Consider the following 20,188-nt stretch of genomic DNA (forward strand, 5'->3'; position numbering starts at 1 on the left):
CGGACATCGCTCTTTCATAGATACTGGTTCCGAGCAAGTTGGTCCCCTGTAATCTCCCAATTTTCGTCGATTGGAGGCAGAATTTTCCTCCCCGGAAGCTTCTATTGAGTTCCCGGTTACTCCTCCCGCCGCGCTACCCCTTTCAGAAAGGTTCCCGTATCCGCTCACCTTTACGAACTGAGTGAAGGCCACCAACCATCAAAGTAAAAGCATTCCAATACCACGAATCGGATGCTTACGAAACAATTCGAGGCGTCAGATGTCAATGTCCTTAGATTTTAAAGAAAAAGCGTTCGAAGGTATCACTGCAGAGAAACCGCCATCCACACGAAGGCTGTCAACCCGACTGTCACACAATGTCAAGGCTGCCACTGGACCTACTATAGAACCAGCCCTTGAACCGAAACTCCCGACACCACCTGACGGAGGTCTCCATGCGTGGCTAAAAGTGGTTGGTGGGTTTTTGATCTACATCAATATCTGGTGCGTTCTTTTAGTGGCCTACCTCAAGCTATCTGACTGTGCGTAGGGGGTTCACCCTCACCTTTGGAGCATTCCAAACATACTACAAGCACGACTTCCTCTCGGACTCCAATGCCTCAGCCATCAGTTGGATAGGCACAGTGCAGGCCTGGCTGCTCATCTCAGTTGGCGTCCTTACTGGCCCACTATTTGATCTAGGATACTTCCGTTCCATGCTTTACCTTGGTAATTTTTTAGTAGTGTTCGGCATCATGATGCTCTCTTTGTGTAAAGAGTACTGGCAAGTTTTTCTCGCACAAGGTGTTTGTATGGGATTAGGAGCTGGATTGCTGTATATCCCCAGTTTAGCGTTGGTTGGTATTTGGTTCCAGCGAAAGCGTGCACTCGCTATGGGATTTGTGATGAGTGGAATTGCTGTTGGTAAGACATTCGCACACTTCTTTCTTTCGCAGAGGAAGGCAGTCTTTTCACAAGCTAATTGTTTCTAGGTGGAATAATTTACATATTAATGTTCGACCGCCTCACCAAATCCACCGGTTTCCCCTGGGCTATCCGAGCAATGGGCTTCATAGCGCTCTTCGCTGCCCTCCTCTCCTTTCCTGCACTGCTCTCCGGCTCTAGCATCCTCGCTCGACCCCGGAAAGCACGCCGTCTTTTCGATAAAACAGCCCTCAAGGACAAACTCTTCATCATTTTTACTTTCTCGACCTTCTTCACTTTCCTCGGCTACATTGTCCCGTATTTCTACATCCCAAGCTACGCGCAAGACAAACTTGGTACGTCGGGTAGCACTGCGCTATACTCGCTAGTAGTCAGCGTTGCAGGGTCTTTCTTCGGTCGATTGGGGTCTGGGGTACTTGCTCATTACCTTGGGAGTACTGTTACGTGGATTTTGTGCTCGCTCGCTAGTGGAATTTTGTCATTCTCCTGGATTAGCATCGACAAAGAGAGTACTTTCATAGTGTTCAGTGTTCTATGGGGTACGTTCACCAAACTCCCCAAACCCATCATTAAACCTCTCGCCTCCCTCCTTCAATCACGGGCAATTAATTGACACATTTGCCACAGGATTCTTCTCAGCAGGCCTCGTCACTCTCCCCTCCGCCGCCTTTGCAAACATCTGCCCCGATCTCTCGCTTCTCGGAACTCGCCTCGGTATGTCCTGGGGTGTGTCGTCTATTGCCTCTCTCATCGGAGCACCTATCGCGGGTGCTTTGATCAAGACAAAGAATGGTCATACGGATTTCATTGGAGTGCAGGTTTGGAGTGGGACGTGCCTACTTCTTGGGACTTGTTGGTTATTTGTATTGTGGGTTAGTACAGTTAGGGTGCAGAAATCGGGATGGTGGATATGAGGACTGAAAGATTTGCTGTTGAAAAAATTCTTTGAGTTGAAGAAATTTTAGTGGACACATGCGATTGGGAGATGTCACCGAATTTCCGACCAGCCGAATTTTTCTTCACCTAACAACAGCTATATTTAGGTCCTTTGAGATCTAACATCGAGCATCAGTTGTCCTAAACCTGAGCACATCGATGACCAATCCCGCCTCGCACATTCTCTCCCGACTTGTACTGCAAGATATATCTTGCTCACGAATACAAGAAAAATATACTTCCACTTGCCCCAAGGCGGAGAAACAAGTGTCGCGCAGATGTGCCGGGATGGTATCTCTGAGTCCTGATTCCTTAAGTCGGGCGATGAGCCGCGGTACTCGCCACTTGAGGGTGCATAGAGCAGCTAGCGTCTATTACAAAAATGATAATACAGCGACGGCAATTAGGTAATATACTTTTTTGAAGTCATCGAAGTACCTAGCCGAGCTGACAGACTACAAAATTACCCCATCCTATAACATACAACTACCAACCCGTACAAGGTATCCACTGAACCACATTCGCCCTATTGGGCTTGACCATCTTTTCAATATCACATCATGTCGTTGGCCCGGCCGGCGCTGGCAGTACCCCAGTGGCTGCGCCTCCACGTGCTATGGCGGTGTCGGAATTAGCTCTCAATGAGCGCATTATTCATAATGAATTGTGTGGGTCATGTATACCCATCTGGAAGTCTGTTGCTGGGCATGGGAGCTTCCTAGGATTTTAGTTAGATTCAATTCAGAATTGCCCAGGTACTTACGGAAGCCGCCCATCGGCATAGGACCGCCGAGACTTCTCTTGTTTTAGAATATACACTTGATAATCCAGTCGAGATTATGGGTGCCCAGAGCTGCACAGTATTAGTATCCTAGCGGGGAGAAGCAGATTATGTCCAAATATGCGTTACTTACAGCCTCTGGAGAGCATTAGTGGGACTGGTGCGAGTCTAATACACGAGACCATTTCGCAAAGAGCCCATAAAAATAACTTGCAGTCGCCATCTATGACAAAGCTGATATATTAACTAGTTATTTTGAAGATGCGAGAAGATTTCCCTGGCATAAACCCGCTAGGGGCTTGCACAATTATAGTGGAGTCAGAGATGTGGTTGTGCCTCGAAGTTCCCTACAATCACGACCTACTACAGCATGAGCGAATCGTGGGTACATGGATGTGGGAGACTTACTCGGCATTGGTCCCCCTGGAACTTCTACATTGTCACCACGCTTAATGAAAGAGTTGCCATGCCTAGACTGTTTACAGCCACCTGTGGGTATTGGCAGCATCCCAGAGGACATTGGCCGGGAAACCGGTGGGCATAGGCGACATCCCGGTTGGCACAGGTGGAGTGCCTTAACGCTTAACAAGGGGCGCGGCAATCGCACTAAGGTGCCAATTGTCGGGATCAATGCGATATGAAGGGAAGTACATTACCTAGCCGTCATGAAAGCTAGGAATAACAACTTAATAGCAGTGGGTGGATACATAGCGAATAAGGAAGGAAGAATTTCATCTGAAAAAGATGAGATGAAGAGGCAGTTCTCCTAATGGCTTGGCTCCGTCGTATGGAAGTTGGTTCACAAGATATTGTTCTTTTATGCTCGACCTCCCCTTGAGATATCACCCGATGACTTCGTCGATGAGGAGGTGCATGCAGACTTGCTCATGCCTACATCAACAACAGTTACACTGCAAACATATTAGCTAACCTTTCTCCAATTCCCGACTCGGCTCCCGTCATGGGTAATTTGATGTCCCCGAAAGCAATGTTGCTGATCAAGAGACACCGATGAGGTTCTCAATATCGAACCTTAACCCATAAGGAGGCTATCATTTGCCGATGTGTAAACACAAGCATTGGAGTAATTTCCCATCAATAGCAAATATTCGGTATGCAATTTTTGGAGAACCATCAGGACAGGCGGGTATACTAAATTAGAAAGGTAAATCAATGCGAAACACCATCGGATACCTCATCGAAAAGTTTTTCGTTCGATCCTGTATGAAATTGTGACCTGATAGAGGGATATCTTATAAATACTTCAATTTACTTCATTAAGCAGAATGATTGTAAGTTTCCGCCGACTTGGGTGCGATGATGTTACCATAATATCATCCCTCTCTTTGTGTATCGACCATAGAAAAGAGTATATTTCGATACCTGGATTGACGTCAAGAAGCGGAGATTAGGCAGGTTTAGATTGTGGAGGAATTGCAGCTGACAAGGACCGTAGACACTTTCAGTCCTGGTATGGGATTAGAAAGTAGGTGATTTGGAGTTCTTAGTTGATTGTGAGAGTCTGAACAAAGATCTTTCAAATTAAGATTTTATGAAGACTGAGGTAGGAAACAGTTGAAATTTTCTCGAGGTAGGTGACTTCTGTAAGGACAATATGCCTAAACAATGTTAACGCTGGTCTCTTGTATTGGTGAATGTGCTGTTGATAACTGAGTGATACCGAATCTGAGGATTGCCTTTGAAGATGGCCTGTTTCATAGAATCCCTAGCGAATGAGAAAGGCGGAAGTGTCATTTCTTTATTTGTAGCCTAAAATGCGTAGGTGTCAGAATGACCTCCTTAAGCATCAGGTATTAGATACACCTACGATAGCTAGTCGACGCTGAGCTTCCGCGTGGTAATATAATAGTTTTGCGCTGACCCTTATCCGACGCCTGTTTCTGAAGTGGGTAGGACAGGGCACGTAGACTCTGACAGATTGTTGAATTAAGAGAAATTTAAGGTAGATGTAAGCTTCCTTGAAGGAACGAGACTAAGGAGTATAGTCTTTCGCCAGTGCGTGTAGGGTCACTCGTCAGTTTCGAATTCCCTGTTAACCCTGAACAATTCTCTACAAACATGCAGATCGCAAATGGGGGTGTAGATCGATTACAACATATCCTTGAGAACTAAGAAAAATTCCTTTTCCAGGCTGCATGTTCCAGATAGGAGTGTCAGTTCCACGCTGAGATGTTGCATGACCCAAAAGCCTTTTTGTCATAAGCAAAGTGAGATTACAGAGGTATTTCGAGCGGGACCACTGATAAGAAGTAAGCCCAGACCGAATGCAGGATTGGCTACTAGTAGGTCAAACTGACTAAAGCGCTTCGTATGTAATGAAAATGCCTGACCACTAGACAAGTTCAGAGAGTCCGAGGAATTCCGCAAGATCATCGCCCGACTTCTAGACTCAACAATGGGGGGCAGCTTATGCCTCCAGTAAAATATATATCATGCGATGATGTCGGCTTGACAAGTCTATATTGACTTATTGGTGTAACTCGTTCTTCGCAGACGGAATCTTGACCATCCGTCCAGTATCTGCACTAGTACAAAGAAATGAGACATTTGCTAGCGTTCTAGAATCCTACGTTCAGTAATCCTTCGAACCGAATAAGGAAAAGGAGGAAATTGAGTTAAAGTGTGGATCGGTTGCTCGGATCGGACACGGCATCGGCATGCCGAGACAGTGGGTGCCCTCCCCGATGGCGAGGTCTTGGAAGTTGAAGTGGTCTGATGCTCAAGAATCCACGATGGCAGAAGCGCAATCCGGAGGTCGAAATAACCTTTCCAGACCTGCACTTGCCCGTTCGACTGGTCGCGGGCTCTACGGAACGTGTTACGTTTCCCACGCGGGTACAGAGTTCTAGATGACGCCGGTATCCATGTTACACAATGTCGTGCAGCGAGGCTTAAGGTTCCATGCAGTGGAATCCAGTAATATATTTAGTGGGGTGATTCGAGCGCGATGGCTTGCTGGAGTTGAACGTTGGGTGGGCAGCAGGTCATCGCCGATCTGAATCTCGACTTGTCGAACACTCGGGATCTTTTGCGTCAATGACTAGAGATTAGGCAGAAGGGGGAGCCGCAGTGAAAATGTTAGTATGTGCGACCATAAGCAGTGTATTTCATAGAATTCTGTCGACCTCCGACAATGCTCACTAACTTCTCGAAGGTTATTTCCGATGCATATGAGGTCTTGCTCGAGCATCCACGGACAACTTGTCCTGAACGCTGCAGGAAGTCGGACTCCGGAACGCTAGGACATAAGTGATCGCCTAATAATCGAAAGTAGGGATAATCAAAGTGGGCTGGAAAGCATGGGCGGTTTAGGCTAAAGCATTTGTAGGTAGAGGTCGAATGACTAATGAAGTTGGACGTAAGCAAGGGGCCAGGTGGTCCGGAGTCATGTCATTCTTGTGGGGTATCTCTGGTGTATTCGTCGATTGGGGTTCTGATAAATGGGCGTGCGGGTCTCATGTGTCATTGAGATCCCTTGACGCATTACATTGCAATGCTGGTGGTCTGCTAGCGGGTACATTCGAGGGCTGATCTCTGCATAGCATCTTTCGTATGCTTCTCGGCGTTATCGACAACCACTCCTTGTAGAGGAATGTCTCACTTCATCCTTGGCCTCTTAGTGTCGGCACACTCTTCGACAAGGCGTGGGCCTGCACGTACACAAGTGGTAGACGCTAGCGGTCCAGAGGCACCATATTGGCGCTATGCAAATGTGTCACGGATGTAGTGGGAGCTCCGATAGAGGTGCTGGGCTTGCACAATTACCTTTAATTGGGGCAAATCGACCATTTGAACAGGATTTCCACATGCGCGCACTGCTGCTCAGCCTCCTATAGGCTTCTGAGGCTTGGTACCACCCTCGATATATCGTAGGTAATCCTTGATCACCGTTCCTATGCCAGGGGTGCTAAATTTGGCGAGAGTTATGCCGGTAGGGGACCAATGTTGTGTGCGCAGAGTGGAACGCTTGAAGCCAGAATTTGCTGGCCAAGGTGTGAAAGTCACAAGACACATAATTATAAACGGCTCTAGTGAGCGGCTCAGAGGTATCGACCTCAAGCCTTTGGTGGCCCAACTAAAACACCACTTACAACAGCGTCATCGGGGAGAGATCTTGCCATGGTGTTGTTGATCCATGAAGTGTCGAGAAAGAAGTGCGGCTCCCACGGCAAACATCCGACGCTTGCAACAAGCCGAATATGTCCGGCCGGGACGGTAAGGAGAAGTGCTTGCCGTCATAGCCACTACTGCATCTGAATAGGCAGGAGGCTCGGTTGGGAACGTGAATCTAGATGGCTCAGGAACGGGATCTTTGAGGAATTGCCGGGGTTGGTCACGCACGTTCGTTTCTTTTTCAACTACTGCGCGACATCACTGTCTGCCAATGAGGATTCGTCCCGGAGATATGGGACCTAAACAGGGAGAAGAATAAACGCTTGGCGTGAACGTTCCGCGAAGACTTGCCCTATCGTGGTATTGAGGCGTGCATGTGGCGAAAGGACATCGAATGGGAGAAGACGGGGCATCGGGTCAGTCGCTCGAGCGTCCTTTTTCCCACGTCCTTGCACGTGAAGCAACGTTTGAGAGAGTTGCAGCTCGACCAGCACTTGCATGCCAAAACAAAAATGCTGCACGAAGTACCCGAGGTTTACCCTTGCAAATAGAGGAGAACCCAGACCATTGAGAGAAAATAGTTTCAAAGTTTGCATTGTCCGGCGCGCTTCATACACCTTTCAAAGGACAAATGTCTGGGCGTCGTTCGCTTGCAGAGGTGATCATATTAAGCAGTAAAAGAGAATACAAATGATCCTTGCGCTCCAGTTTGCTTCACTTTGTTTGAAGGACCCCTTGAGCCGGGCTCGTACTCGTCATGCACCCCGCCGTGGCTGTCAATTGAGCCTCGTTCAACCCTGCACGTAGGAAGTGTTAGTACTAGATATGATCAACGGCAGTGTCTAGTGATCACTCGGCTTACCCTAGAAGCGGTTGACCCGTTCACGATGACAGGCGACTGGGCCTGTCCTATCACTGTTGTGTTCATGTCTAGACGAGCATTTATCGTCATCCCCATGTGCTGCTTGCCGTTGAGATGTGTCGCGGCGCGATGTGCCTCCTCCTTCGTAGCGAATTTCGCCGTCGCGGCTCCGTTGGGTTGCCCCCTAGAATCCTTGTGGAGTTTGTAATCAGTAGTGCGACCAACTGTGCAGAGAAGATTGAAGAGGTCATTTGGCGTGCACTGATAGCTAAGATTACTGATGAAGATACCGCGAGCCTCCGTCAGCATTGCCCCGTGCCGAACATTCACGGGAATGCCGTTTGTGCTTGCGGAATACGTTGGTACCTGCTGAACTGAAGCTACAGGATTAGAGTAGGTGGGGGCCTGTGCATAGCTTGGGATCTGTGTATATAGCGGGTCCCACGAGTAGGCAGTAGGTACGGGATATTGTGGCACCACAGCACTATACGCTCTAGGTATGGATTGACGGGTAACATCGGCCTGGACTCCAGATCGAGTGGGTGAATGACTTCGCTCAGACATGTCAGGGAAGTATGGCCCGCAATTGCATTTCAAGAGTCGATAATCACCGCTAGTGCGTGAGGTCTTGAAGAGGTGAACCAGCAATCCTCGTGATATGGTATAGTGCTCTATAGTGTTGTTCAGCCTATTTTAGGAGATACATCTGGGACATGATCTTCATACCATAGGCAGCATCCGCGTCGACCCTCTTTTCAAGCCTGACGAACCCTTGCATCTCCCCTTTTCGGGGCCCGGGCATGACTTCTGCCCACCCAGGCTGATGGTCGACAATCCTTCGGATATGGTCTTTGAACTCTTGCCAGCCTGATAAGAAAGGAGCATAGTGGCTTGGTCCTGATGCAATGAGCATGTAATTTTCACCTTCGGATACAGAAGAAGTTGGCATATTCAATATAGCCAGTCATTCATGAGAAGTCAGGAAACGGCCACGTCGATATCGCAGGGTAAAAGAGTATGTAAATGACTTGAAGCGAACAGCCTTAAGGGTTGAAAAACAGAGGATAGTGATAACTTCTGATAGGTAGTCTTAGTAGGATAGGTACCAGGAATGTATCGGTACTAGGAAGCAAGGGAGCGATCACTAGAGAGGAGGAACGTGGAGGGAACCTTTAAAGATATTTATATTTTAGTTCCATGGCGCCTCTAGGGTGTAAGGATATCAGTCTTCAAATCTTGCCGCTTGCACCTAGTAAGATGGCTGAAGGTCAGGATGTGCTCATAGACAGCCCTATGGGCTCTGATGGGTGGTGCATTGGAGGCTAATCCCGATTCCCGCAATTCTAGGCCATAAACACAGGTCTGGAACAAGGGCAAAGCTCAGCATGGTTGGACACTTCCACTTTCCGGAAGTTGCGGGATCTGAAAGCCCACAGCTGCCACTGACAGGGAAACATATGTGCAGCAGTGTTGTGCATATTTGGTCTAACGAGTGGCGGCCAAGTCTGCCTAGGTGGACACGCATCCCCAAGTTACAAGGGGGGCTCATGAACGGGCAGCCCTCCTTCCCTGCTGAACATACAGCGCCCTCTCATAAGTGGGCTTGCGGGCGTGAGCCACCGCACCGACCAAAATTTGTTTGGAAAATGGTAGATTTGGAGGGAAACGCACTGACACGGGCGCCAACAATCCGCCCATGAGAGGGCCGCCCTGTATAAAAAAAAGTTGGTTATGGGCCAATCAAGATTCAGTATTTTTCGAATTTAGACAGGGAGGGGGGCGGCTCGTCCATGTTGCCCCCTTTGTGGAAATCTGTCCCGCGATTTCGGAGACGAGTCTGGCGCAAATCAAGGCTTGCAGCTTGAAGCCTTCAAGTAATCGATAGATCTAGGTTGGCTTCGAACAAGAACCCTGCGTGTCACAAGGGATTAACTAAGGCTTCTACCTTTATTCGGCAGTTAACTTAAGAATTGGGGTCGGGCTCGGGTTTTAAACACTGAAATTGATGCACTGCAATTTTAGGTAGGTCGTTTATGGCGTTTAAACAACTCCAGTTCACGGGAGCGGTCTCCGCATGCTTCTACTAACGCAGATGAAGGTCGTTAATTGAGGTAGCTTGTAAAGCCTGAATAGTCCGGCAGAGACAGTCATCTGTTTTCGGGTGTCGCCGAAGCCATCCCTGGCGTAACCTTTGCTTTTCCTCTGCCAATTGTGGATTACAAAACCAGTGTGGTTGGTTCCCACGTCACATGAGTCTGTTCTGTCCCCATCCGTGAGGAATTGTGATGCCATCCACTCGGTCGGCCTTCGTTATACATCTCTCCACACAATCAGCTTTTGATCAAACCCCCCACTAATGAGCCATTCTTCCGGCCTACTAGTTGACATGTCTGTAGAATCCCCTTTTACGAAACCGGCCCAAAGGCAGCGAATTTTGAATCCAGGAGCATGGCCCTCTAGACTCGTGATAAGTTTTCCCGTACTTGCTTCGAATCCTCGGATGACGCCGTCGTCGGAGCTCACATAAACTCCAGAGCCGTCCGGCCGCCAAGCTAATTTCGGTGTGGAATAGGCTGTTTGTGGAGCCAACGTATTTATGCTTAGAATAATGGCGGCTTCCTCTCGATCCCTCATGATAAGATTTTCTCGGGCTTGTGACGCTTGAACGGTGGAGCTGAGCGTGTTGTGGGAGTCTATAACGGGCTCTAGGGTATTGTGTGAAGCGTAGTGGTCGCTGTCATCTACATTGGAAGCAGAGGGTCCGTTCGGTGGAACAAGGAGTCGCACGAGCAAGAGCTTCATGTGCGGAGTCGTAGATGTCGCGACGGCGACAAGAGATGGGTCTGATGGGCATAACTGGACGTCAGACGGACTAAATGCTACCCACGCGTTGCTTAGAGGTGCTAGATTCTGCTTTCCTAAAAGGGTGATTTCTGAGGTGGCTACACCTAGCGGAGGGACGGAGTAGTAATAGAGGAAGGTAGAATCTCTTCTAGACAGCAAGAGAATTGGAGATGAAACCATAGATGACTCAATGAACAAGATTGTCTCGGGGATGCTTGTTAGGCCTAGTGTTGCCACAGGTTCCCCAATTTTCGCAATACCATCGTCAGTGGCTTCAAGGCGATAAAGGTTCAGCTTTGAGTCCCACCCCGCGCTTGCGACAAGCATCGACAAACCGGTTGACCACTTTGCGATCTTGACGATGTATTTAGAATGATCTCTTCTCTCGTCCAAGATTTGGTCTGCTTCTGTGTTGTATAGAAGCAACCGGCCAGACATGGAAGCAGTTAGGAGGTATTTACAATTCACTACAGTGAAGTCTAAAATTGGCGAGTCTTGAAAATGAGTGTAAGAACGGAGCAAGGAGAAACACGAAGGATCTGGCTTGATTAGGTTTAGCCGTCTGTCTGCAGTCGCGGTGGCGATACATTGCTTCGGGCCTTCAGTCCCAGAATCGTTGAAAGTGACCAGGTCCAATAGGTGAATACTTAAGATGTTGGACGTGGTGGGAAGCGTATCCAATACTACGGGAACGGAGGGTGCTGTTACCGTTAGTGCATTGGTCGTTGACAATCAAAGAACCACAACCTGGCCTTCGCCAGCCATTGCTGAGATTCTCAATTCCCAGCTTTTCGAAATTGAGACTAATATCGAAGGCCTTCTTTTCCTCCATGATTTGCTCAATTGTTACACCAGCGGACGCAACTCCTGCATCTGGCGACAGTCCGGCCTCCTCGATGAAGCTCGCCAATGTCTAGCGAAGCATTAGCTAGGTGCATGCTACGTGAAAGGAGACCTAGGGACATGCCTCGGTGTATCCATTCATCCTCAGAAAGCGAGCAACCAGCTCCGTGGCACGAGGCAACATCTTCCTGGAACCGAGAATACGTTTGTCGAGTAGAAGAGTGAGTGATTGTGGCAATTCTGATGGGGTGAGTCCGGGTGTCAATCCTAACCACGCTAAGTTTTGGCGACCCTTGCCCCACCATTTCGCACAACCTTCTTCCAAAATATTCATCAACCTCACCGTTGCAAACCTCTTCCCCGCCAAAGTTCTTCTATTCTAGGCCAGCTAATCCCGAGAGGGGCGGGGGGCGCTTGCCGCTTCAAAAACTGCGGCACAGCTCTGCTGCCTTTTTTCTCTAGCCTTTCCAACCGAAGCGCGGAATTTGACCAAGACCAAAGGCACGTGATTTCGGGCGACACCAAGGCTGCCTGTTCTTGTAGTTGACTTGCATAGACAGTGGAACTAGAAATGCACAACGTCTTGAGCAGAAAGATTAAAGGGCTCGAAGAGCTTCAAAGGTGTTTACCCGACCAGCCATACAGCATAATCCTGCGGCTGAAGCTCGCGAAAGCATTCAAAGCATTGGGATACCCAGACCTTGCAGTTGGCGATGCGTACAAAGCCCTTCTACTCATTGACGAGGTTCTAGGCGAAGGCGAATACTATGAAGAGGCATTGCGGACGGCCAAGTCTGACTTGGAATCCATACAAGCAAACACTGCCCAAGATGCCTTCGAGGTTGAAGACCAAAATGCCGTCGACTGGGCAAAGACGTCTTGTTCTGAATGCGCGTACGCATCTCTCTCTCTTTTCAATTCTTCAACAAACTACCAGACACAACTTTTATATTCCCTCGTTAGCACTTCTAACCATCTGCGTCTGATTTCCACTAACCAGTTGAGATCAGCTGCTAATGGGAAATAGGTATGAAATCCTTGTAAGCTGTCTCATAGACTGCGGGTGTCTGCGAAGCGCTTTCAAATACAATTCCAGAGCGCTCCGGGAATTTCCCAATACCGACCATTTCAAGTCGTATCGAGAGATCTTAGCATTCAAAGTCAAGTCCTATTTCGAGGCCAATGGAGAGACACTCGATGTAGCAGATATCGAGGAGTATCCAGACAAAGGACTTGTCCGCCGCGAACTTTATCCATGGAACCACCATGAACCTAATAGGTTTTCACCGGAAACCATAAGACTTCTCAACGAGGAGATGAAAAGTGCTGGTCCGAAGCTAGAGGTTAAAGTAACAACCCTTCCTCTCCTAGCATCCTGGAACCCAACTTCGAGGTAAGCCAATTACTAGTCAAAATAGACGCCCCCCTTTTTATTAAGACTCGCTCATATTGATTACAGTCAATCCAGCACTACATGTATCCTGAATGGGAAATTCAGCCAAGTTAAGCAGCTAGGAATTTTTGCCAAGGAGGAAGTATCTCCTGGTGAGCTTATTCTTCGGGAGAAATCATTGTTGACGGCAGTAGCAAGGCTCCACGAGTTTTACTGCGATGCCTGCAGCAAGAAGCTTGACGAAGATGCCGTTACGCTCACTTGCGATGACTGTAATGAAGTCTTCTTTTGCAGTGAAGAGTGCCTGGAACTAGCTCAATCACAATACCACCCGGTTCTCTGCGGAGTCAGTTTCGAAAAGAAAGCCCGCCCCAGCGAAGCGCCGGACGTGTTGTATAGTCTCCTCCTCATCCGCGCTATGGCTTTAGCAGAGGTGCAGGGCGCGCACCCACTCGATCTAAAGGAGGTACGCTATATATGGGGAGACTACCATGGTCTCAACCTCGATCGAATATCTTGTGTGGATAGTGAAGAATACCCCAAAGACCCTTTCCGATCAGTTCCCCAAACGCTACCGTTCTCCTTCAATCTCAATGTCTTAAACCCGCTAAATATCCTCTTGAAGATGGATGTCAACATATTTGAGCAGAGTCATCGATACGACACCTGGATCTTCAACACGCTCTATGCAAAGTTTCGGGGTCAGTAATATAGTTGCTTGTAATCATGCTCGGACTGCTAAAATTTGCGAAGGTACGGCATCTGCAGAACAAGGTCGCGATGGTCGCCCAGAGATCGGAGCTGTTCATCCTCTTTGGTCTTTGGCCAACCATAGCTGCAACCCTAATGTGACCTGGGAATGGCAAGGAAGCATCAAGTTTTTAGTTCGAGATAGTTTAGTGGAATGGAAGGGAGGAGAACCTAAACATCAATCAGGCCTGCTCGCCGGAGAGGAGGTGTTAAGTCATTACTGCGATGTCACACTTCCTGTTAAGGAGAGACGGGAGTGGGCTGCTGGAGCGCTGGGTGGTGAATGTGTATGTGCAAGGTGTTTGTGGGAGGAAGCCGAAGAGAACAAAGACAAAGATGACACTGCGAAACTTCAGCCTCGTGCTTGAGGCACAGTAAAGCTCTTTTCGCGGACTTGCACCCTGCCACTGAGCGGGTATGTACCACCATCCCCGAGCATGTGCGATGACCTCTACAGTCAGAATCCAGAAGCCACTAACTCGGGACCCCATCTCGCCATAGGGACCCCATCTCAGGATAGAGCCTGAATCTCCGCGTCTATACACTCTTGTCAAGGGCCCTGACTTCATCTCAAGACTGTGGCCCGTTTTCAGGTCCTTGGCAGTCCAGAACACGAGTTGGTCACACTTGACCAATTCATATCCTTGCAGTACAAAAACGAATTGCACTTTTCTTGCTTCAGAAATGTCGCACACCTATTTTACAACTCGTTTCCTAGCACCGCCGTTTCCACAGTGGAAGACAGGCGTTGTTTGGCGAGGATATTTCCCCGACCCAATCACCAAGTTTCATGCTATCTTGACGCAGAGACAAAAAGCAACGGGTTTGTTTCTAGACTATTATCGATTCCAACGTGCATCGGAATCCGAGAGGAGGAAGGGCCTCTGAACAATACTTTAATTGCCTCAGGGAACGATTATCGGGACAAAAAGCGGTGAGCCCTCAGCTGGAGGAGTATCACGTATTTCCCAACACTTTCTAGTACCATTGTCGAGACTTGGAGGGATTCATGCGGGCAACGCAGTGACATAGTTGATAAATAGGGGGCGTTGGACTGGCCATGAAGTGTGGAGCTTGCTGCATGGCGTTGTGGGACGAGAGGGGAAGTGAACCGTATAGTCGACCGGGAGAGGATACACACGCGGATTGGATATTTGCAGGTGGCCGGGTTGGGGGAATGCGGGGCGCAGTGGAAAAAGCATTGGGATTGAGTGGAATACCGGTGCTCCGGAAGTTGAAATGTCATGCCTTCGTGTTGGGAACATTGCAACCAGGAGATATCTCGGGAGAAGCTTCCGAACGCAAGCCGTCTGTGTGATGATTGGAAGAACCAGAAAGGAGGGTCTTTCAAGAAGATTAGAGTACCTTTGGAGCAAATATCAACATTTGTACCTTACAAATTCGCGTGAACTGTCCAAGCCTCTCTACTCCAAAATGCAGGATCTTTGTATTAAGCTAGGAGAGAGGTCTGCTTTTGCCCTATTTAACATAAGTCTCCGTTGTTCACCTTAGCCCTCTCACACACGCCGAGGAAACCAATCCGGCATATCTTCAGACTCCCACAGTAGGGGTCGTTAATCCGGGCTCATTCTAACGCCCGAGCTTGATGAACTACTAGCTCTTGGCTATGACTCTATTCTCACCTCCTGCAAAGACCATTCACGAACATTCCTGAGCAGCACTTACTTAATCCTAACGTATTTTGTAATCTAAACAAACGGATAGGAGTTAGTGAAAGGTCGGAAGGATCTAGTCATTGACTTCAAACCCGCCTGCAGTGACCAACTCCCTTGTAGCGTACATTAACACCATATATCAACTTTCCCATCTCCAGAAAACCCTACTCTTCACATAGTATGCATGAATAGGCAGGCCAATAATACTTTAAGACGTGTACTTCGTCTCTATTCTCATTCCCGATTGTCTCTCATAAGCACATTAACTTCGTCGCAATCTCCGAATCATACTAAGCGTCTACCCACTCATCTCATCTAGACATCTATGTGAACACTACTCGTACAGTAATAGTAGCAGCTCGCCATGGAAGGTAAGCCTAGCTAGCCGATGGGAAACTCGTGAACGCCATCGCTAGTGGTAGAAAGAGATCTAATGTCATGACCACCACATAACCATGCCGTGAACCATTAACCGTAAACCATAAAAATCCGGAACCCATATGCTTATGCGCAAACACTGAAAAAAAATATGCATGATAACAACCAAATAAAAGCTTTTTCGAGGAAGCGGAATGATGACAGGAGGGCAGATTAGACAGACCCAGCCCAACTCCTCCGTCTCTGCTCCTCCCAGATAACGAGCTCTCGTCCGCTCCTCTCTCCTCCTCTCCTGACTCTATCGATCCCCAGATGCTCGAGTCCATCTCTGCCAACATGGATGCCAAAGCCGTATTTGATCCTTCCAGGTTCGAGGACGCTATTGCGCTTCTCAGGATCAACCTCGTGATCCCGCTGCCTCTCTTTGCCCTTTCCTTTGCCCTTTTCATTGAGGAGCGTGGGATCGGTTGGGGAGTCACCGCGCAAGTTATCTCGGCTTGGACGGACGAGGGCAGTGAGAGAGCGCGCCCAGGTTCGTTCTAGGTATGCGGATCCCATGAGACGGGTCACAAGCTCTGGTTTCGTTTGTGGGCGAGCGAAGGCGCGATCCGTCAGGATTTGGGATTGATACACCCAAGAGATGACCTCTGCGAGTGTAGAAGATCGATGTGGTAGTGCACCACGACGACGACCAGGGAGCAATGCGAATATCGAAATGGTGTAGAGCGCGAGGAAAAAGCAGAGGGCGTAGTACCCGGGAAGATCAGCAGCTACACGGACGATGTCTGAGTTGGGGTAGTACTGCGTCCAAAAACACCCACCCGCTAAAACAGGCAGAGTAGTTGAGCAGAGAGAGACGAGGGAGAGGAAGGCAGGTTGAAAATGTCTGTTATCGAGCGCAGCGAGGGTTACGGAGATGGGGAGGCGGGATGAATAGTCGACGAGGAGTGAGGCTTCGGCTGTTGCCCCGCCTTTAGAAGAGAGAGCTATATATGGAGAAAGGGACCGGATGGAGTAATCGAATGTAAGAATTACAAGGAAGAAGAAGTGACCGATGAGGCCGGGTATAAAAGAGTACAAAAAGTTGGAAGCGGAGAAGCCAGCAGAGTTTGTGCGAGCGTAAACTTGAGGCAAGAAACCAAGTCGAACAGCGCTGTTGACGAAGCTGACCACGAGATATGCGATAAGGAGTACGGTCGCCGTAACGATCCAGGCAATGACGGAGGTGTCACGGAGGTACCAGGGAAGGTATTTTAGGCGAACGCCAGGGCTACGGATATCCATTCGGATTGAGAAGTCACCAGGGCGCTGTGTCCCTGGGAGCGGCGGTTCCGGGTAGGTTCTCTCAGGGCCTTTCTCTCGGATGCGGCCTTGTTCGATGGAATATCTCCTGGTTGCCCCGCCTTCCTCCCCAATGCCGTAGAAGACATCATTGGGTCGCTTTGTGGTGCTCCAATAGCCTAGTCGGTCCGTTCGACCCCCCAGGCGTTGCTTGAACTCGTTCTTTTCGAAGGTTTCGGAACCGTTGTAGTCGTTCATAATATTTGAGCGCTCGAGAAGTGCGATAATGTCGGCCAGAGATCGCGGATCCCACTTTAATCCCGTCCGTTTCCGAATGAGGAAGACGTTTAAAGCAATGAGTGCTAGGATTAAAAGTATGTAGAGAACAATAACGGTCCAGATTACGCCTTGCACGGCAATCCATCTCCAGACGCGATCATTCAGATCATACCGGACATTGAATGAACATGCAAGAAGTGGGATGGTCCAGGCAAAAAGCCAGAAGACTACAAAGCACGCTCCAATCAATGGCTGGCTGCCCTTGAAATATTCAAGTTTTGGAAGGAGAAACTGCATTGGGTATAATTGCAGAAAAACCGCTTCCGAGCGCTGGTTGGGAGATTCTGAAGCCATAGATATGAACGGGACAATCCTTTGAAGGGCGATCTGGACCTGGAAGAGCCACATTAACATTACCATGCCGAGCATGGTGGGCAAGTATTCGAAGACAAAGTAGCGGTTGTCACCGAAGGATATGTAATTCCAGAGGCCAGTGCCATTGTTGCGATTCGAGTAGATGGCGGTAAAGATCAGGCAGGCAAGCATTAGGAGGCAGAGGAAGAGGTATACGCCGAGCCATAGAGGTCGAAGGATAGCGGGGAGGAAGCGGAGGGGTGCATGCGTGAGAGACTCAGACGTAGGCTGGAAAGGGACGAAGATGTCTTTTTGGACTAGCGAAGTCAGCTTGTTACGCCAGTCAGAGGAATAGTGTAGCGCACCTGATGAGTCTCCCCTGCGACTAGACGCGTGTTTGGGAGGCTTTGGGGGCGGTTGTCGGGACATCCTCCGCTCCAGAGCCCGCTCTTGGTCCATGTACCCTAGCCCGTCGTCTGAGACGATGCGTTCCACGGGGTACTCTTCATCATGGGGAGAGGGGATCCGCGGGTACATGCGGGAGCCGCGCACCTCTTCGTCGCGGGTGAGTTGGTCGATAGCGAAGCGTATATACGGCGTGTCATCCATGCCCGGGGTAGTGGCAAGTGACTCCGAGTCCATGTCAAGCCGAATTTTCGAGCGCTTGCTTTCCTGCGTCTCAGGCCTCTCCTCGACGATGGTGGATACCGAGGGCGATAAGAGATCTGAAGCTTGGAGGTGATGTCTGGGAATGCCAATTCCCTTCAAGGATGTCACTGGAGCTTCAATTTGTTGGAGCGAAAGCTCATTGCTTTGTGCGGGGGAGCGGTTGCGAGAAGGCGGCGTGTGGTAGCGGCCTGGTGTCGGCTTCGACTTATCATCACTCTCGCTCGAGGCGTGGTCGGACAGTGAGTAGTAGCCCTCGGAGGCGGTGATGCTCTGTTTTGAACCCGAGTGCGACAACTGCGGGCGGCTGACTACTCAGAGGAAATCAGTTTCTGCAAATGCCAGCACACACTCATGGCGTCTGTCGAGGGAAGAAGGCTTACCGTTTGTGTGCTTGAGCTGGAATGGAGTCTCAAGGCTCATGTCGCTCGTCCAAGGCGCTAAAGGATTGTCGCGGTGGTGGGGATAACATGTCTAGACTATAGGCCGGCTGCAGGGCCAGTTTTGTACGTGGTGGTTGGCTTCCACATGAGGCTGGTTGAGGTGGTTGGGAGCTAGCCACAAGGGGTCGACTGGTCACAGAATCAGGCCTACTTGAGACACGTGCGGGGGAGCAGGCACAATGAGGAGCCGGGGCAAACTAGATTTCATATTTCTCGTCTTTTTAGCCATATTATTGGACCATCTTTGGGCAGGGCGTGGTGTTGAATGTCGCCCACGATGCTGTCGTGATGCATGACGAAGGGGCTCGCTTAGCTTGCCGAGGTAGCGCACAGGCCATTCCGATTTGCTTCCTCAACACCAAACATCTATCATCACCATCACTGGCCGCCCTTCCATCTCTCTCCCCTTGATTCCGTGGTAGACCGCTTATGATTTGGGTTGCATATCCTCATATGTCTTTCTGATTGCTATGCTAGTGCTCGCTACTCCAAACATCCCACGCCATCTCGGCTCCAGATCGCTGCATATGTTGCATATTGATTGCAATATCTAAAGATGAACACGAAGTTCAATTAACACCACGCGGTTGAGCACGCCGGACTCTATACTTTCCAGGAATGCGTCATCGCTCCATGTGCTCCCGCAAAATCTTTGTCCACCCTGGTTCCACTCATTCGGCATTTAATCATCTGCATCTCGAATAGTCTGCATCTCGAATAGTCTGCACCAAAGTGGACACGCGTCTCTCTAGGAATCATATTTGCCAACTTTCAGACAGTATTACCCTACACATGGCTTATACATTATCTACTACCTATTACGACACGCATTAACTGGGTTGAACAGCACCGTACCGGTGATAATAGTATATCTGCCTGAAGACGTACATGTTTGTGGTGGGGTTATTACGTCTCCAAGGCCGCGACACGATCGATGTTCGGGTGAAAAGGGTTTGTCTTGAACCTGACATCAGTCCCCTATTTCTTCGTGTCCCAGCTATCCATGGAGGATGTCTCAACAATCTTTTGTGCTGATTGAAACTCTACATCACATCATATAATGGGCCGAGTAACTTTGTTTTATCCACCCTTCACCATACAGGTCATGTATGGTGTGTTCTATATTCTCCATACTCAAATTGCACGACCACTGCTTTTTTCCGAAGAACTCACCAGGCCGAGTTACCTTTTTTACCAGGCTTTACCATTCTAGGACAAGAGCACTTCATGGGGCCTATGTGGCATTCCACATTGTGTCCAATAATGCACCATCTTCACTGCTCCGCAGGAGGCCTTGAATTTTAATGCCTTGATCCTAGCCACCTGTCTTCGTCTTCCACAGGAAGGACTCCCATATTTGGAAAGAAGTCTTGACCGGCTCTATTCTGAATCAAAATTGCCTCGTCGATTGCTTTTCCTGGTAACTCTACCTCCCCATATCTAATCAAGGATGGTGTGGATATGTTGAGTTCCACGTTTGCAGAAAGGCGACACGTATGCCGGAATCTCGCGGCCCGGTCACGTCCTAACACTCCATGCAGTCATCATTTGTTGGCAATCTGCCACTAAATTCGCTCTCGCTGGAGTATTATAATATGCCGAACGTCTAGGATACGAGACCCAGGCTCGGACTTCAAGCTAGAC

The 20,188-nt window shown here is 49.1% G+C and overlaps 6 protein-coding genes across 6 annotated transcripts; 3 read left to right on the plus strand and 3 right to left on the minus strand.

Moving 5' to 3' along the window:
* Window positions 1-265: 265 nt before the first annotated feature.
* On the plus strand, window positions 266-1,838 carry BDR25DRAFT_211070 (MFS general substrate transporter; the record flags this gene model as incomplete). The annotated part of the gene is made up of 4 exons (XM_033684675.1): window positions 266-483; window positions 530-903; window positions 972-1,391; window positions 1,552-1,838. The coding sequence occupies 4 exons, from the start codon at window positions 266-268 to the stop codon at window positions 1,836-1,838; spliced, it is 1,299 nt and encodes a 432-aa protein (XP_033553230.1).
* A 5,578-nt stretch (window positions 1,839-7,416) lies between these two features.
* BDR25DRAFT_375311 (uncharacterized protein) lies at window positions 7,417-8,757 on the minus strand. Its single transcript, XM_033697384.1, has 3 exons — window positions 8,364-8,757; window positions 7,638-8,308; window positions 7,417-7,572 (listed from the first exon to the last, which is right to left on the minus strand). The coding sequence occupies exons 1-3, from the start codon at window positions 8,584-8,586 to the stop codon at window positions 7,567-7,569; spliced, it is 900 nt and encodes a 299-aa protein (XP_033553231.1). The 5' UTR covers window positions 8,587-8,757; the 3' UTR covers window positions 7,417-7,566.
* A 77-nt stretch (window positions 8,758-8,834) lies between these two features.
* BDR25DRAFT_349502 (uncharacterized protein) lies at window positions 8,835-9,337 on the plus strand (the record flags this gene model as incomplete). Its single annotated transcript, XM_033694561.1, has 2 exons — window positions 8,835-8,944; window positions 8,998-9,337. 2 exons carry the CDS (start codon window positions 8,835-8,837, stop codon window positions 9,335-9,337), a joined length of 450 nt encoding a protein of 149 aa, XP_033553232.1.
* Window positions 9,338-9,647: 310 nt separating this feature from the next.
* BDR25DRAFT_300415 (WD40 repeat-like protein) lies at window positions 9,648-11,325 on the minus strand. The gene is made up of 2 exons (XM_033689365.1): window positions 11,229-11,325; window positions 9,648-11,182 (listed from the first exon to the last, which is right to left on the minus strand). The coding sequence occupies exons 1-2, from the start codon at window positions 11,311-11,313 to the stop codon at window positions 9,948-9,950; spliced, it is 1,320 nt and encodes a 439-aa protein (XP_033553233.1). The 5' UTR covers window positions 11,314-11,325; the 3' UTR covers window positions 9,648-9,947.
* Window positions 11,326-11,677: 352 nt separating this feature from the next.
* Window positions 11,678-14,082, plus strand: BDR25DRAFT_252342 (uncharacterized protein). Its single transcript, XM_033686172.1, has 6 exons — window positions 11,678-11,825; window positions 11,881-12,218; window positions 12,352-12,717; window positions 12,823-13,418; window positions 13,471-13,882; window positions 13,969-14,082. The coding sequence occupies exons 2-5, from the start codon at window positions 11,896-11,898 to the stop codon at window positions 13,833-13,835; spliced, it is 1,650 nt and encodes a 549-aa protein (XP_033553234.1). The 5' UTR covers window positions 11,678-11,825; window positions 11,881-11,895; the 3' UTR covers window positions 13,836-13,882; window positions 13,969-14,082.
* A 1,516-nt stretch (window positions 14,083-15,598) lies between these two features.
* Window positions 15,599-18,793, minus strand: BDR25DRAFT_65690 (uncharacterized protein). The gene is made up of 3 exons (XM_033698882.1): window positions 18,485-18,793; window positions 17,801-18,415; window positions 15,599-17,752 (listed from the first exon to the last, which is right to left on the minus strand). The coding sequence occupies exons 1-3, from the start codon at window positions 18,522-18,524 to the stop codon at window positions 15,735-15,737; spliced, it is 2,673 nt and encodes an 890-aa protein (XP_033553235.1). The 5' UTR covers window positions 18,525-18,793; the 3' UTR covers window positions 15,599-15,734.
* Window positions 18,794-20,188: the final 1,395 nt, after the last annotated feature.

This window comes from Lindgomyces ingoldianus, assembly GCF_010093535.1.
Source record: "Lindgomyces ingoldianus strain ATCC 200398 unplaced genomic scaffold BDR25scaffold_3, whole genome shotgun sequence".
Lineage (NCBI taxonomy): Eukaryota > Fungi > Ascomycota > Dothideomycetes > Pleosporales > Lindgomycetaceae > Lindgomyces > Lindgomyces ingoldianus.